We start from the raw sequence: 18128 nt of genomic DNA, 5'->3' as shown, positions 1-18128 counted from the left end.
ATGCTGATTTTCTTTTATTTATCATTATTATTATAAGGTTGAAAATAATTCATAAATATAATTATAATATTTTTGTGGAAACCTTGATTTTTTTCTCTCTCAGGATTCTGAAAAGAACAGCATTTATTTAAAATAAAAATCTTCAGTAACACTGTAAATGTCTTTACTGTCACTTTTGATCAATTTAATGCATCCTTGCTGAATAAAAGTATTAATAATTTAAAAAAAAAACCTTACTGAACCAAAATGATTGAATGATTCTGTATTAAACGTTTATTTAGCATTATAGCATAAACATATTTTTATAATTGTATTAAACGTTTATTTAGCATTATAGCATAAACATATTTTTATAATATTTCATAAATATTATATATATATTATATATATATATTATATATATATATATATCCAGAATATTCTGCTTGTTATATATATATATATATATATATATATATATATATATATCACGGAGACTGATGGAGTTATAATATTTTCTTTCCAGCATAACATATATTTAATATCATGTTGAGTGCATTGCATTGTTGAATACATAATTTCTATGCAGTGTACTTTGCAGTGCACATAGTGCATGCATGTAGAAAATGTGCATACTGCACCTTATATTCTCCCATAAATACACAGTATGCCATTCCAGAGTCTTTTCTTATAGGAAAATAACAGCAATGGAAATTACAATGATGTCTATGTCAAGCAGTCTTTCCATCACACATGGGTGCCATTAAGGGCAACTGAAGGTGACAGAGAAAATATCACGCCTCGTTTTCTTAATGCCCCCAGAAATTTGATCTGCCAGCGATAATGAAGATTGCTGCAAACAAATGTAGATCATCAAATGAAAACAAAACACCATGGAACCATTTTAACTCTTTATAGTGACAATGTTTGGATCTTGTGTTTCAGTTAATGTGAGTGTAGTGTGAGTGGCTACAAAAAACGAAAAATGATGTAAAGAGGCTTCATGTGGAAACAAGAGATGGTTTGAAAAGGATCAGCTAAAAGTGGGGTTTAGTCTGCAATTGGCATGAACGTTTAAAAATATGAATCACCTTTTGGACACTTTTTCTTCGTCCGGCACTTTCTGCTCTCAGTCTTAGGTGAGCAGACTGCTTCTGTCTCTTCAGGCGTGTTTCTGGACAGCTCACGGGTCCTGTTCTGCTGCCCCCATCTGACACCACAGCTCAGACCATTGTGCTGACATGGGCTCCATTCACCCCAAAACCCAAAGATACTGAGCACACAGCCTTCTGGAGTACAAACAGATAAAGAATACTTTACTTACTCTGCAAAATATCTTTTATTTTGACTGACAGTTTTCCTATTTGGGTGATCTATTCCTGATCTTGATGAACTCGAAATCAACACTACTGAACTGAACTAAATCAAAAAATGCTGAAATAGCATTCATTTCATAAATGAAGAACTGTACAACATTAATATTGCTATTTTCATTTTTTATTACTGTGAAGCAGGTTCTGAGGATAAAAGGTATAATTGTGAGTTACAAACTCAGAATTGTGAGGGGGACTTTTTTTTTTTTTTTTTTTTGGAATTATGAAATAAAAAGTTGCAGTTAGTTTTTTGACATTGGTTTTATTGCTTCCATAGCTTTGAAAGAGTCTGTATTGTATAAAGCACTATAAATAAATGTAATTTGACTTGACTTGACTAAATCTTTTGTATCAAAGCTACTGTGTGAGTAAGTAAGGAAGTATTTGCACAACATCAAGTTAAACGGCATGTAAATACCGTGGTAAATGCAACCCAAATACAAGTTCATATCTGCTGCTTTTCATTGCCACACATGAGAAAACATCTTGATGTAATTGTTGTGAATTTATTTGTGTCAAATAAAACATGACTGATAGGTTTCTTTCAGTATGGTAATGAGAGTTTAATGCCATCTACCCATAAAGAAGGTCTGAAAATGAGTAAAGTGCCTACCAACGCAGTCTGTGGACTGAGGAAATGTGCCCTCTGGACAGTTTTTGAAGCATTTGCCTTTGAAGAGCAGATATCCTCCCTTGCACTTGGTGCAGAAGTCTTTGCTGAAGCACCTCTCGCACTCTGGAGCTTTGCATTCTGGGAGAAATATGTTTGAGGATTATAGTCTTATATAAGGTGTGTGGTATCGTTACAGTTTTTTTTTTTTTTTTGCAGAATTTTTACAATTTACAATTTTAAAATGTTATATTATGGATATATATTGTTTTTACACATTTGATCATGTTTAATATGTAAGTAAATGCCAAATATTAGTGAAATATTTTTTTTATATTTTTTATGATTTAATAATAAGGCCATATTTTAAAATTATTATTATTCTTATAATTATACTTAATATTAATAATACTTAATAATACTATATTAATTTTAAATAAATATAAAATAAACATAAATAATAATAATAAAGAAATCCATATCTTCCAAGAGGTTTGGATATTACTGATATTATATTACCTATAGTATATTATATTACAGATATTACTGTACAGTTATTTGAAATGAACTGTTTTCTAGGATGGACTCACTCATGCAGCGGTTGAGATCTTTGGCTCGGAGGCCGAAGTGTCCGGCGGGACAGGAGTGAACACAAGAGCCGTGTTGACTCATGCCATCTCTGTTCAGGAACAGGAAGAGGCGCTCAGAGCAGCGCAGGCAGCCATTGTCCTTCGAACACTCCAGACAGCTCCTGCAGTCCTGTCGCCAGCTCTCTGGAAAACATTTCAAATCATTATTAGCAAACAGGAAATGGAGCATCGCAAGCGAGCGTCTAAGACAGCACACTGGGATTTATGTGCAGTCACATTATCTGACACATTACACTTTCTGCAGTGACATTTGAGGGTTTTGAGATGACATTCTAAAGGCTATAAGCCTGTGTGTCATCTCTGCAGCTTCTTGAAAAGAGCCCAGCTTCTTTCTGTCACCTAACTTAACTCAGGAAACCACTGCAGTGTGCATTTTAGCAATGTTGGATTTGAATTTTGATGTGTGCATTGTCATGATTAATTGTGATAAATGATGCAATCAAAGACTTAAGAGTTTCTCCTGGTAGACGATAACTAGAAATCCGACCAATGCTAAAGCCAGAAACTGGAGATTGAAGCCTCTCGTCTGCGTGTGTTGTGTCACACTGAGCCACTGGAGAGAGTTTGCAGGGTGGAGATGTGAGGAAACTGCCAGATGGTTTTTATCTTCATGTCCTTCATTAGGGAAATAAAGAGAGACACCACTGTCTCAAAAGACGTCGGTGAGCCAAGCAGAGATGCTTCCGCTGAGTTCTCATCAATATATTGTTCACTATTTTCTGCATGGATGTCAATCAAATTAAATTGAGAAAATATGGGGAAAATACAATTGAGAAATGAAGGCCAGATCTACTTCTACAACACTTATGAGTGACTGAATGTGCTCTGAGACAGTGTATTGAACTGAGAAAAGTCTGTGTTTTTTCTCTGTAAACATCTCTATTCTTGATTATTTTTATTATTATTATTTTTTTTTTACTTTTTTATTTATAGGTTTTAAAAAAAACTAATTAGTGCTAATTTGTATAGGTACATAAATGGTAAGTTATATAAAAATAAAGAGTAGCTCAAAACGAGGGGTTAGATAGGTAAATAGATAGAGAGAGAGAGAGAGAGAGATACAGTATATGCAGAATATAACCATCTTTGCTTTAATTTCAAGCTTTCAAGCATAACATGAGGGGTTTTTTTGTCACTCTTTTGAGGAAAAAAGAAATCAATACCTAAAGCAACACATACTGAAGCAGAGTAAAGTCTCAGCCATCATAAATTAGATCTAATGCTTCGTGACTATTCTGGAAAATCAGTTGTAAATAAACTGACAGATCTTGCCGCAGTGCATCAAGATTTATTACCAACTGGTCTATATTTCAGTCATGTTCTGCTGAAAATATGCACATAAATATGATCCACACGGTGTACACACCTAAAGCCACATCATGGATAATACATAGTATGCTTTGACTTTACAACTGTCAGTCAATACTAGATAAAGGCAATACCATTTTATGTATTTATTTATTTTCCATTTAGATTGCAGGTATAACGTTTTCAGAGCATCACTTTAACACTTCATACTGGTAAAGTCATGGATGTTTAACACTTATTTACTGTCTCATCAGTCACTGAGTCAACATCGGTTCTAGAGCACATTTCATTTTATATAAAATATAATAACAAACATATGATATTATATATAATTACTTACTTAGTAAAACATAATTCCAAAATCACACAAGCCTATTATATACAATCAAATACAAAGGAACCACTGGATGAACACTATATAGTAAATGAACCTTTGGAAAGTCTTAAAGGGATACTCCACCCCAAAATGAAAATTTTGTCATTAATTACTTACCCCCATGTCGTTCCGAACCTGTAAAAGCTTAGTTCGTCTTCGGAACACAATTTAAGATATTTTAGATGAAAACCGGGAGGCCTGTGACTGTCCCATAGACTGCCAAGTAAATAACAGTTTAAAGGTCCATAAAAGGTATGAAAGTCGGGACGGGAAATGACGGGACACTTTTTGTAAGCAAAGAAAACAAAAATAACTCTTCTGTATCATCCGCACCACAACACAAGGATGCGCTGTTTTCTTTAAAATCAAAGCTAAATACGCATAGAAACAGCACATCCTTGTGGCGCGGATGATACAGAAGAGCATACGCAGCATATGGTGATATGGAGAGACACAGAGGAGACTGCTGACAAAGGAATTGTTGAATAAAGTTGTTATTTTTGTTTTCTTCACTTACAAAAAGTATTCCCGTTACTTCATATAACCCAGATTGCACGTCTGATGGCAAATGGAGTATTCTGACGACGACATTCATACCTTTTATTGACCTTGACACTGTTATTTATTTGGCAGTCAATGGGACAGTCACAGGCCTCCCGGTTTTCATCCAAAATATCTTAAATTGTGTTCCGAACATACGAGCATGGGGGTGAGTGTTTAATGACAAAATTTCAATTTTATTTTCTTTTTAGGTTTGCACCAAGTAATATTAAATAAAACCCATTGTCTTGTTACAGTATATAAAAAAATGACAATAACAATCTGGAGACTGAAAGTGTTTTCTAAAGCGAAATTATAATCTCTTATAATTATCTTATTTCAACAGGATGCCAAATCACAACAACTAGAACAGAAATGTGCCATATTACAATTCTAAGCTTCAAATAGCCAGGGAAAATCACTTTAACACACAGTATCAAGTAACTTATTACTGTCATTAAATGGTGACAACGTGTTCAATAGATATATATATATTTAATGAAACAAAAAATCTAAATAATTCACGGTTGCCAAGTATCCTCACATTACTTTATAATTCTACTAATAATCACACACCTGTCTATTCGCATAAATCACATGTATTTAAACCAATTTGAATCTGGCTCATCCAATCAGACATGAGAGTCAGAATTATTCTTTGCATGAAACAAATCAACATTTGTGTAAAATTTGCAATATTTGGCATTGTTACACATTGTGAAATTAGCATTACAAAAAAGCAACACGGCACAAGGATTTCACTGCCATGGTTCATATATAAGAACTAGAAGAATACCATGGTACACCTTCAGAAACAAAGATACAATTTTATGTCTTATTTACCCCTAAAGAGTACACATTAGTACAGTAAAAGTGCATATTGGAACCTAAATGCTCAATTTTAGCAAGTCTTGAAAAGGTAGCGCCCAAGTGACAAATTTTGTACCTTTTTTCCGAGAATATAACATGTCCATAAACTACAGTATTTGGTACTTTTTGTAAGTGTATAGTTGATTGCAAATAAGCATTATTATTTAAAAGCAGATATGATCTTACCACTTCGTTTTCTCGCAGCTAACGTCAATATAAGCGTCTGACAAACAAGGGAGAGGAGAGTAAAAAGTTGCCAATGCATCTGGACAAGGAACAGGTTCTGTAACATCTGCCCGAAAGACTGCCTCTGAAAGAGAGCCGGCCTCCTCTCTGCCTCATGGAAACTCATGGTTAACAGCCTGATGCTCACCCTGCCCACGTCACCTGATCTCCACCAACATCTGTCCAATTTACCTTTCAGCTGTTGAGTAATTGTGCTCGTGTAAGGATGTCGTATTGCGTGTATTCCACCTTTAATGTCACATACCTGAGGCAGAACTCTACTTTTGACCTTTCTGTCAACCCACAATCTTTAGCCTGACTATTTCATCCCTCTATATTTAGATGGTTTAGAAGATCTGGGTTTATTTTTCCAAACACAGTGGAACACAGATTGCAGTTTGCTGTGGTTGTGGCGCCCTGGATCCTGCAGATCTGCTTCCTGTTCTCCACAGCTTTGAGGTCGGGTTTGTTTATTTTATCATATAAAGTTGAGGGTATCATTAAAGATCTGTGGGAAAAAGGGAAAAGAAGTGAAAAGAGTAAGCGTATATATATCAAATACATCTTGTGACTTGCCATCTGCAGTTTTTCATGGGGTTGTCTTAACAAACAGCAAATGTATCACAAAAAAAAAAAAAATACAAGAATTAGACTGAAAAATAAGCAGATATAAACAAACAAACAAACCCGTGAAAACGACTTTCATGGGTAATTGGGCCACTGTTCCTTCCAAATATTATTAAGAGGCTGTTTACACCATGCTTTAGAAGTCCATTTGTATGTAGTTAGATCTTTCTTTCAGTTTTCTACTCACTGCTTGCCTAAGTTCTCCATTTCAAGTGCATTTTTTAAAAATCAAAATGTAAACATTATTGATAATTAATCAAATACTGATATTGATAAAACAATTATATAAAAATATATTTATTTAATGCCAAGATTTACATTATACATGAACAATTAACAAGAATTAAGTCATGCATGCAATCAATGGTACTTTGAAAAATGTAAAAACATTGTAGTACCATGATGGAAACACATGCAAAAACATAAATACAACTACTGGGGTTTTGTTGAACATGGTACTCGCACAAAAACATGGTAGTACATGAGTACTGTAGCACATAGTATACCTACGTACTATGGTTTTGGACCATGGTATTACAATGAAAAGGGAAATCCATAATATTTCATATCGTACTTCAATATACTTATTTCATGATATTCACCCCCCCCCCAAAAAAAGTTAGTACCATGGTATATATTTTAAAAATGATATCACATGATAGCCCTTGCAAATCAAGTATCAAAAAGTACTGTGCACCATGGTACAATTACTAAAATACTAAAGTACTAAAATTCATGTACCGTGGTATTTATGGTACTCCAATAGGGTATTTCCAAATAATATGGTACATGTCTAGTAGTAAATGTATGTTTTTGTAAGTGATGTAAATTGCATGGTACATGAATATGGTTAAAATGACTGTGGTATATGTCAAAGTCATATTTATCAATCATAATTATCCTTACAAAAAGTACTGTGATGTATCAGATGGTATATGTCAAAGTTCCATGATATTACCATCTGATACCATTACTGTACCATGGTATATGTGTGACTTTGGTCATTTTGTAAAAGTCTTGTGTTCCGCACACATGCAGGCTGACATTACAAACCCAAGGTTGTGAACTCTCGAATCGGCTCTGTGTTTGATAACCGGGCCGAAAGAGCATAGAGGGGGGATAGGCGCCGCTGCACTCATGACATCCCGCTAAATACGCACCAGATGCGGTGGGTAAGATACTGGCCGTTCAGAGGCACGCCATGAGGCAGTGGCACTGCACATCTCTGTTGCACTCTCTTCCAATCAGTGTAACTCCACTGGATTCAAAGCTCGCTGTCAGCCTTGGGTCTGTTGTGATGTCGGGGATCCCACTTCCCTGCTGCTTCTCGTTTGCTGGATTGTCTCTTTGGTTTCCTTTGAGGCTGTTATGGATGGACTGAGACAGGCAGCTCTTCTCCACGGCCTTGAAGTGCCTGGTACTCAATCTAATAAGAGGATAAAGACACAGACTTACAGATCCATAAAAGCTACCATTCTTTTTTTACAAAAGGGTTTTCAGCTTTCAGCATTTCTTTTAACATCTGTAAGGGGTCAAATCACTTTTCTCTTTACCATTTCCTTTGACAGAGATCATGTTTTACATAAGACTGCCATGATGCATGCATTAATTGAACAGAAAAATCCATCCAGAAAGAAAACCGCGTCATTATTTACTCACCCTCATGTTTTTCCAATTCAGGACAAAACAAAATAAGATGTTTTAGAGAAATGTGCAGCTCTTCTCCATGAAACGAATGCTTATTGTGACCTTGGCCTGTCAAAGCTCCAGAAAGGACAAAAAAAAAAAAGCATCAAAAGGAACCACAGAAGTCATTGTGCGGTATACAAGTGAAACAGTTTTTGTATGCACAACATCACAAAGTTTTGTAAAAGAGGAAAAACAATTTCCCAAAGGGAGAAAAATTCTTTAAAATAAATACGTTATTACTTTGCTTCTGGAGATAATTTATCTTGTTTTAAGTTTTAATTTTGAATAGATATTAATTTTCCCAATAAGACAAAAATATCTAATAAAGATATCTTTTCTAAAAACAAGTAGAAAATAAGCTATTTTTCTTTTCAATATATTTTAGCTTGTTTTTAGATTTGTTTTTTCCTACTGGAAATGATTTTACAGTACAAGTTGTTATGTATGCAAAATCTAACTTCAGCCAAATGTAAAGTTTTTATTCCTCGCAGGATGATTTATTTGCCTCTGCCAAAAAAAAGTCAAATCTACTACTGACTTTTAAAGTGGTAGTTTCATTTAACACTGACCCGGTCACCTTCTTGTTTCCCTTTAGCCTAAACTCATTCATCAGTTCACCTTAAAACACAGACATACTGATGACTAACCCTCTAAAGTCTGCAGGTCTTGGAGTGGAGAATGTACGTGGAATGCATGACACATTCCTTCAGTATTGCACAGATGCGATGTGGGAGTGAGTTTTGAAGACTCTCTGCAGCTGATTAAAATGTAATGTTTATTATTGATATCCTTTTGATTATTAATTTGATTTTTAAATATCAGACATTTTAGCTAACAACCAAGTTTAACAGACAGTTTAGCTGATTGACAGGTTGAAGAGGTGTATGTAACGGTCTTGCAGTATCTGTCTGTAAAAGAGAAAGACAAGAAGTGGAGACTCACTCTGAGGTGCAAAGAAAAGAAGTTCAAGTGTTCACAGACTTTAGCTCAGATATATAAAGTAGCAGGGCATCTCAAACGAGGACCATATGCTCCACCTGGACTGTGTGTAATGTGCTCAACAGGACAAGAGCAGCCAAAGCACGCTAACAACATCTCATACTTGGCAAGCAGACCCTCATCTCTCTTTCTACTCTATCTACTCTATCTATCAATCTATCTAACATTGTATTTTATAGATGCATGTGTATTTTTAAGGCAATGCTTTGAGGATTTCATGCATTCTTTGGTAGTTTGATTTTACAAAAATTCTATTTGCAACCACACTATTATAATTTTGTCATGCAGTAAAGCCTTTACTAACTAACCACAGTTTATTGTTACAGAAATGTTTTTGTATCTAAACTTCTGCAGATGTCCGGAACGATGCTTGAAAAACAAAATAATAATAAAAAACATAATTAATTACATAAAATGAAGTAAAATAAATAAAATAAAATATGGAAGGGCTAACTGTCAGATGACTCTTCATTACATTTTATGTTATTTTATTTTATCATGTGACTCGTTGTTGTGTTGTGATAAGCTGGTCTGGCTTTGATGTGCAACTGAAAGCTCGTTTTTCATGATAATGATGCGTCAAGTCTGGACCTCATTATGTAACCAGCTGAAAACCTTCACATATGGTGGCCTTATTATCAGACAAACCTGAACCTGTGTGGACCAACCTACTGAAACTAGGAGCCCTTATTCTCTGTATGTGATCTGAAGTCAACATATACCTTCAACACAGCTGGCTCAGAGCTTCATACCTCTCAGGCTTATAGTAAATCCTCAAGACTTTGAGAACTGAACTCATCTAATCTTTCCAAGCTGAAGACCTACAGTCTTTAACGGGGAAATAAATACACCTGTTTCGGGTTTTCCTGCATGTCTGTTCACTGCGGAGAGTGTTGCTAAAGAGTGTTGTGGGTGGTTACTAGGACGTTGCTATGGAGGGATTTTAGCAATTTGCAATGATTCTACAGAGTTTTTATCAGGTCAGGCAAGTTGTCAGGTGTATTAGACTAACTGAGACTTATCATAGCACTTTTACTCTTTTGTTGGTTTTGATTGCTTCTGTTGTCATCATTTGTCAGTTGCTTTAGATAGAAGCATCTGCTGACTAAATGTAAATGTATAAAATTTTGCAATTCAAGCTAGATTTTCTAAAAACAAGCAAAAACAAACACAATTTTGCTATTGCAAGATTAATTTACAATGCCACAGGCATTTAGGTGATTGCATATATAGCTAAAGATATAGATTTAGCTCCTTCACCATAAATCTTTGAGATTTTTTCACATTGTATCATAAGCAAGGTAAAAATCATAAGTCAGAAGGCTAATAAATGTAAAAGCAAACCTTTATTCTGCACTTAAATGTTTTGTCTGAATGGAACAATGACAAAAGGAACTGTTGCTGGTTGCTTTATACATCGGTCAGACTTTCTAATGGACTGTTCAAACTAGACTGAAAAGTGGTCTAGTCAAAAGTCTGCTTAGAAATTATACTGTTGTCATGCTTTATCACTTTTCATTAAAGCAGATACTTTTGAGGACACAAAAGACAGCAGCAAAGACTAATGTAGATGGGCTGTACTGTACATTACTCTCATGCTGTAGTAATAAAACTTTCTAGAAGATGCGTCATGAATTATGAACCCTTGAACTTTGAGTGGCATCATACAGAGACGACACTGAGCTGACCGACAGGCTCTTGATTGCTGTTGGCATCAAACACACATCTGGAGGCCATAATGGCAAAAGAAGACTTTTCAAAGCTCCCTTAAGAGCAAATGAGTAGTTGACATGAAATGTCAAGCTCTGACATCACACTTCAGTGACCACATTTTCAGCACATTGTGTTTTATAGTAACATGCAGCTTTTTGTTTAATACAGATAGTATTCATAGTTTACTAGAGGAGAAAGTCCCAGAAATTCTGTCAAAGCAGAAAATATCCAAGCAGTGAATCTAAGTGTTCTTTTAATAAAAGTTAAAAGGTTCGTAGGGCTCTTGTAAGTGCTGTAATTGAATGTAAGCAACACGGAAGCGTTGATTAGACGGCAGGCCTGCTCTCTGAAGCAAGCTTCTGTGAAATGTGTTTTCAATGTACTGTAAGTCAAACCAGATGCTGAGGTTATTGTTATTTTAAGCTTGCGAATGTCAAGAAAAGCCACGAACAATGAACTGGAATCCTTTCATTCGTTCATGATTTTAAAGCAAAACAAAGATTAAAAAGCTCACTTTTTGTCAGGAGCGATCATTTCAGCTTGCATAATGTTTATGCCCTCATTCTATATGTAGCCTAAATGAATTTAGTAGCAAGTAAACATTAAGTAAATACATACATACATACATACATACATACATAAAAAAACAACTAGGCCTATTTAGAAATGAAGAGCCAGTGAACATTAAATGAATGAATGAAGCAATTTATCAAAATGCTCCATTATTACAAGCAGGTGCACGGTGAAAAAACTACTTAAATGTAACAAGAAATTACTGTGCATGGTATCACATGGTATAAGGTAGTGTATAAACTAATTAAAAGCTGTAATACTTACATTGTGATCTTTTTTAGGATAACACTAATCTCCACAGACACCGCCCAACTTTTCCAACCGTATAATTCGAATAAACTCTAAAATATTCGGGTTAAAATGTATGTAATTAATATAACGGGTGCTATATTTTATCAGTGTCTGAATAGTGACAGCGTCTTATGAACCAGATTTATTTGAAGAACTATTTTCCAAAAGCGTCCCTTTGCTTTAAATGTCAACGGAACGCACGTTCAGTCCGTTGTTTCCAGTCGGGAACATTTCTGGTCGGACTGCTTCAGCATGACAAACCAAATTAGAAGTAAACATTTGTGAAATTCAGCTTTTAAAAGAACCTATAGACCTGCGAAACACACGTAATATTACAGTTTAAACTAAGTATTTATCGTGGCAGCTGCAGCGTCCATACGCCATGCATTCAGAGTGAAGTCGCTGTTTATTTTCACACAGACAGCGGTTTGTTTTGGTTTCATTTCTTCGGAATATCACTGTGTTTAAAGATGGCAGGACTGGAGCTGCTCTTCAACTGCGTGTCAAACTCTTTAACCTGTTCTCAAGATGCTTTGATTTGTTTCGTACACTGGGAAATCGTCAAAAGTGGCTATAAATGTCTGGGCACTGGAGATGAGGTAAGTCAATAGTTACTTTGACTGTGTACACGTGATAATCTCTTACAAAAAAAATAAATAAAATAAATATAAGGCATGTGTGTTTACTGAAATGTTATACAAAAAGACTCTTAAGTCACACTTAAAATGTCTGATGGTCATTTTGTTACATAAACTATCAAGCCAACAGGCATCTGAAGCAAATGCTTTACTAGATTGTTTTGGTGCAAGGTATCAGAAATATTTGCCTGATTAGAAATGATCGATTTTCCACACAGCCTAAAGATGGAGAGAAGAAGTCAGAACTGCTTCCACCCGGCTGGAATGAAAGCAAGGATCTGTATGCACTCAGATACCGATCCAGTGATGACAAGTCAAACCTGCTGCTCAAAGCCTTCACAGTGGATTCAACCCTCATCTTCAATCTAATGGCACGTTAATGAAGCTGAATTACATGTGCTTCAGTTATTACTGCACTGCCTGTCATCACAGACCATAGATTCATATCAGACTGAATGTTTTTTACACTTTTTTTTTTTTGTCACATCTTTGCAGGACTCCAAGACAGAAAAAGTAACCGATCTCACACTTAACATCAGTGAGTATGTTGAAGAAGCCAATCTGCAGACGTTTGAAAGGTTTGTGGATTTATTCGGTGCAACAAAATGTACAAAGTTACAAATCACTGTTTCTGTTTTAGGTAAATGCAGTATTTTTCAAACTTTGTGTGCATCTGAGAATCTTCAGTGTTGAAAATCACATCAAAAATTATATTTCTTTTCCCACATTTTTCTGGACACTTAAAAAAAAAAAAAAAAAAAAAAAAAAGCTTAATTTTTCTATTTAATATTGCCACCATCCCAAATGTTGGCGATATCATAGATGTTCTCTAGCTGTCAGAAATCATAAAACATAACAATAAAATCTTCAAATACATGGAAAGATTAATGAAAAAGAAATTTCTACATGTTCTAACTTGTCCATTTTGCTCTTTCAGTGTGTTTAAGAACACAGACGAGCTGATCACGAAGCTAAAGTCCTCACTGCTGCCCACTGAAAAAGAGGAGCGTCAAGGAAAGACAGAGAAGAAGACAGAAAATGAAAGAGCCTCACACTTAAGGGACCCTCTCAGTGATCCTCTCTTGATCCCAACCAGGGGCCCTCCAGGCAGACACCCACCCAACTGGTGAACTTTCCTTGCATCATTCCTTTTCTCATGCAAATTATACACTGGTTTCAGAGGTGTTCAGAGGAGAACTTTTTGGGGAATTTTGCTATGGAGATTTGTATAGCAAAGTTGTCCTAACAGCACTGGTACAGCCAGCTGTTGCTATGGTTACCGCCTCAGGTGATCCCAACTTCTGTTCACAAACATCTGTTTGATGGCAGGTGATAATATAAGCACACTGAATAATTTGTAATTCCACTTTTGAGGTCCGTACTGTTTAAAAACATAGCTTGAATATGAAATACGGACCTTAATATTTAGGAACGTCAGTCTTATCATGCGTTTATGCTTTCATCATCTGTATGTCTAAAAAGCTAAAATAATAATAATAATAAATAAATATTTATGTCTATTTAGTGTTAGAAATGTAAAATAAATATTCACTTAATATTTAATTTTAGATGTTATATAATATTTACATATGCAATTATTAAAACAAATGATTTAACTGAACTAATACTGCGATCTGTTCTGAGAACAGTAAACTAGCGTGATAAAATCACAGAGACTGATTATGCATCATTACAAGTTCAACCATATTCTTGACATAATGTAAAAAGAAACTAGATTAACTCTAACAGATTAAAAAAGGTCTTTGTTGTGCTTTGCCTCCACGTTTGTCAAGTTAAGGTTGGTCTGTAAATGGAGGTGTTTGAAGGACGTTATGGGCTGCTTTGGGACTTTGAGGGCGAGTTTTGTGTGTGTGTGTTTTGTAGGTGTCAGCTCATGTCCTCTGTCTTATTTAATATTTAGCAGCGTGAGACCTGCAAGAGCTCTCACTGCTGGGCTGTGTCTATTTTTTGCAGAGCTGAGGGTTTTGAGGGTGCAGTGCCAGCATCATTTTCATCAAAAACAGTCAGTTTGGGGGATTTAGCAAAGTCTGCTTGGTTGAAACCCACTCAAACATTTATATATTTACTAGAAAGAAGCCGTGGGAGATGTCGGCCTCCATTCTGACCTGATTCTTTCACCTTTATTTCCTTTTTTTTTTTTTTTCTAAAACTAAGATAAAATAGCTAGAAAGAAGAGAAAAGAGAGACTGCAGACTCAGAGTGGGGTCCTTAAGGTCATGGCAAAAACCCAGAGATGGATTTAAGTGTTTGTCTTCCTCTTCCCCTTCCTGGGTTCACGGTGACCCCTATCAGATTCTTTATGATGTCAGCGATTTATCGACTTGCTGTAGCTGTGGGCGATGTGATGTCATTCGGTCAAACATGCTCTGCTGCCAGCACTGTCTCGAGTTAAAGCCAAAGAGTCTGCAGACTTTCAAAACACTGAGCTGAGTCACACTGATGTTGTGCCACAACACGCACTGGTTAGATACTGAAAAACCAATCAAACAAATCCTCAGAAATAATGCTCTTTGATGTTGTTAAAAACTGTGTCTTTGGCTGTTTACATTATTTTGTCATTTTAAAGCATTGCATAATGCAAAAATGCCACAAATGCTATATTATATATGTGTGTGTATATATACACTGTAATTCAAAAGTATGGGGTCGGATTTTTTTTTTTTTTTTTTTTTATGAATGAATTTTATTCAGAAAGGATTAATTATATTGATTTAAAGTGAGAGTAAAGATATTTATGTTACAAAAAATATATTTCAGGTGAATGGCATTTTTTTTTTTTTTTTTTTTTTTTTTTTTTTTTTTTTTTTTTGCTTTCTATTCAAAAACAAATCCTAAAAAATGCAGGATCATGACACTGAAGGAGTGGTTGCTGAAAATTCAGCTTAACATGGCAGGAATAAATGTAATTTAAAAATGTATAGTTATTTGAAATTGTAATAAAATTTCACAATATTACAGATTTTACTGTATTTATGATCAAATATATGTAGCCTTGGTGAGCAGAAGAAACTTCTTTCAAAAACTTTAAAATCTTAATGATCTCAGACTTGAACAGTGGTTTATATGTGTGTGTGTGTGTGTATGTGTGTGGGTGTGTGTGTGTGGGTGTGTGTGTGTATGTGTGTGTGTCACATTTAACTAACATTCAACTAACCTGCCAACAGAATATTAAACCAGAAAATGCTGAACAATTTTGAAAATGTTAAAAGCAAAAACTACAGATGTAAGGCTTATTTTCAATATAATGTAAAAGAAATCTTCTGAAATGTCTTTCTTTGTGTGTTGTGTTCTTAGGCCTGACCCGATGGATCCATTTGCCACTGGCGGTGCCGATCTGGACCCTTTCGGGTGAGAAATCCCATCAATTATTTGTCAAAACAGTCCTCTGTAAATGCATCATGCATGCTGACCTGTAGTTTACAGATGTTTTTTGGTGATGCACCGAGTATTTGTAGATCATCCTTACATAGAAAAAACAGCTGGAAAAAGAAAAACTTGGTTAGGCCTTTTAGAATAACAGATATCAAAGAACATTTAAGAACTGGAATGAATAAGTGCACCTTCAAGGAACGACCGTGCTCACTGAATTATTAATTGGTCTTGTTCTTGGCTGTTTCTCCAGGGGAAGAGCAGGAGGGATGATCGTCGATCCATTACGTGCCGGGTTTCCTCGCTCAGGGTTTGACCCCTCCTCTGGTATTCCTGGAGTCCTTCCCCCTGGTGCTGTGCCTCCTGGTGCCCGCTTTGACCCCTTCGGGCCGGTTGGGCGACACAGACCTGGGTAAGAGCTTTAAAGTGGTCTTTACAGTCTGAGTTGAGTTGTTAAACTGCCATTACCTCATTTGACCTCTTGTCCTCAGCTCTGATGACACTTGTTTTGCTCTACCTTTCAGGCCAGACCCTGATCACATGCCTCCACCATATGACGACATGTTCATGTAGACGCACTAATATCCCACAGTTGTTGCTGCTCTGCAGTGATATGCACTTTGTGTTTGAATAAACTGGGTTGTGGTGAAACATAATTACTCTTAATAATTCTGTTACAGAATTATTCTTAAAACAATAACATAATTGGTAATTTTGATATTGCCAAAAAATATCAACTGATAATTCCATTTTTGTCTGATTGTGTTCTTCATGGTTGCTCTTTATTTGCTACTGACTCGTGCTGCAATTCTAAATTAAACTGCTTGTATTCCCCATGAGATTAAAGGCTTAATTGATTTAAAACATTATGGTTTGCTTTGCTATTACTTTTCTAATCTGCCTGACCGATAATAATACATTTGAAAACAACTTTATTAAATAAGAGACCTCGGCCATATACTATTATAGTTTTTCTGAATATTTTGAATTCAATATTGTTGTGTTTTGTCAATTTTAAATAAATTAATAAATTTTTAATATGTTTAGTTTATTTACTTTATTTTAGCACTTCAGGTTAAACTAAACAAAAATGATAAACATTGCTTTTGCAACTATAGGTTGAAATTAATTAAGTTTAAGTTATATATATAGTGTTATTTTATTTCACGTACAATTTTCTTGTGTGTAGTTTTAGGTTTAGTTAATAATCACTGCTCTAAGGTGAGCTTTTTTGACCTTGACCATCCGAGCAACCACTCTGTTGAACTTTTTCTTGGTAAGCCCCAATCATATTCATTTATTAATTTTTTCAAAAGAGTAAAAATATAGTTTTATTGTGCCATCTGAAATGTTACAAGTGCTTAGATTCGTGTGAGGGTTTTTCTCCTGCATGCAACTGCACTGAACTTGTTCTCCAGACAGTTTAACGTGTCAGTAGATGAAAGCTAAGCTTCTGGAGATGGTGGCTTCAGTGAGAGGGACACCAGCAGCAGATGTAGTGGAAATCAATGCCTGTAATGGCCACAGTGAGTCATGATGACCGCAATGTCAATGTGACTGTTCTCTACTGCCAGAGCTGAAGACACTCTCGAGTGTCCTCTAAACATGACTGCACTAAAATCACTAAGAATTAAGGGACAATTGGTTTAGGGAATTTAGAAGATATAGGACTGTTAGTCACAATAAAGTGCTTCACATTTAATATGAAAATGTGCACCACAAAGTGCCTAAATACAACATTTGAAACCATTTTCACTCAAAAATTGCTAGTCAATTCCACAAATAATTAGAGAAACGGCAAGACACATTGAATTAAATGTGAAATTTTAAGTGTGGCTGAAGTAACCAAATACTGTAACATGCTATTCTTTAAAGTTCTCTGTTGTTCCATGTACACGAATGACTCAAATCAAACGGGTATAGCAACAAAAAGTTTTATTTCACACATGGAAACGGTATAAAAAAGGTGACACATTTGCCTTGAACATACATGAAGCTGTTAAAGACTTAAAATGCACAGCTCACATTGTACATGCAATTCAAACACCCCCGCTCTCTACATTAAAAAACAGAGTGATGATTGATTGGCCTAGAAGTACCGTGGTACTGCATTTCATTTGAATACATAACAGTCTGTTTGGCCCACACAAGTATTATGCACATCATTAAGCCTTGCAGTGCTTGTGTTTTCTAGGAACTCTTTATAGCCTGACTCCATGATTAACCTTCACAGATTGTTCAGTGATGATAATTTAGTAACAAAGATGAGCAGCTGCT

The 18128-nt window shown here is 35.4% G+C and overlaps 2 protein-coding genes across 2 annotated transcripts in view; one reads left to right on the top strand and one right to left on the bottom strand.

Annotated features, from left to right (window-relative positions):
• LOC109052725 (R-spondin-2-like) overlaps positions 1-6421 on the bottom strand; it is an 8789-nt gene extending 2368 nt beyond the window's left edge. The window contains exons 1-4 of the mRNA XM_042725173.1: positions 5893-6421; positions 2553-2735; positions 1966-2103; positions 1071-1268 (exon numbers count right to left, since the gene is read on the bottom strand). Of these exons, the coding sequence (XP_042581107.1) occupies positions 1071-1268; positions 1966-2103; positions 2553-2735; positions 5893-6058 (685 nt within the window). The 5' untranslated portion in view covers positions 6059-6421. The remainder of the gene's footprint in view (positions 1-1070; positions 1269-1965; positions 2104-2552; positions 2736-5892) is intronic.
• A 5614-nt stretch (positions 6422-12035) lies between these two features.
• LOC109052724 (proteasome inhibitor PI31 subunit-like) lies at positions 12036-16717 on the top strand. The gene is made up of 7 exons (XM_042726535.1): positions 12036-12422; positions 12680-12832; positions 12957-13039; positions 13399-13587; positions 15777-15830; positions 16105-16263; positions 16376-16717. Exons 1-7 carry the CDS (start codon positions 12294-12296, stop codon positions 16422-16424), a joined length of 816 nt encoding a protein of 271 aa, XP_042582469.1. The 5' UTR covers positions 12036-12293; the 3' UTR covers positions 16425-16717.
• The last annotated feature ends 1411 nt before the right edge of the window (positions 16718-18128 follow it).

The sequence above is a fragment of the Cyprinus carpio genome, chromosome B6, assembly GCF_018340385.1.
Source record: "Cyprinus carpio isolate SPL01 chromosome B6, ASM1834038v1, whole genome shotgun sequence".
In the NCBI taxonomy this organism is placed as follows: domain Eukaryota; kingdom Metazoa; phylum Chordata; class Actinopteri; order Cypriniformes; family Cyprinidae; genus Cyprinus; species Cyprinus carpio.
This window is presented reverse-complemented; position numbering and strand designations above follow the sequence as displayed.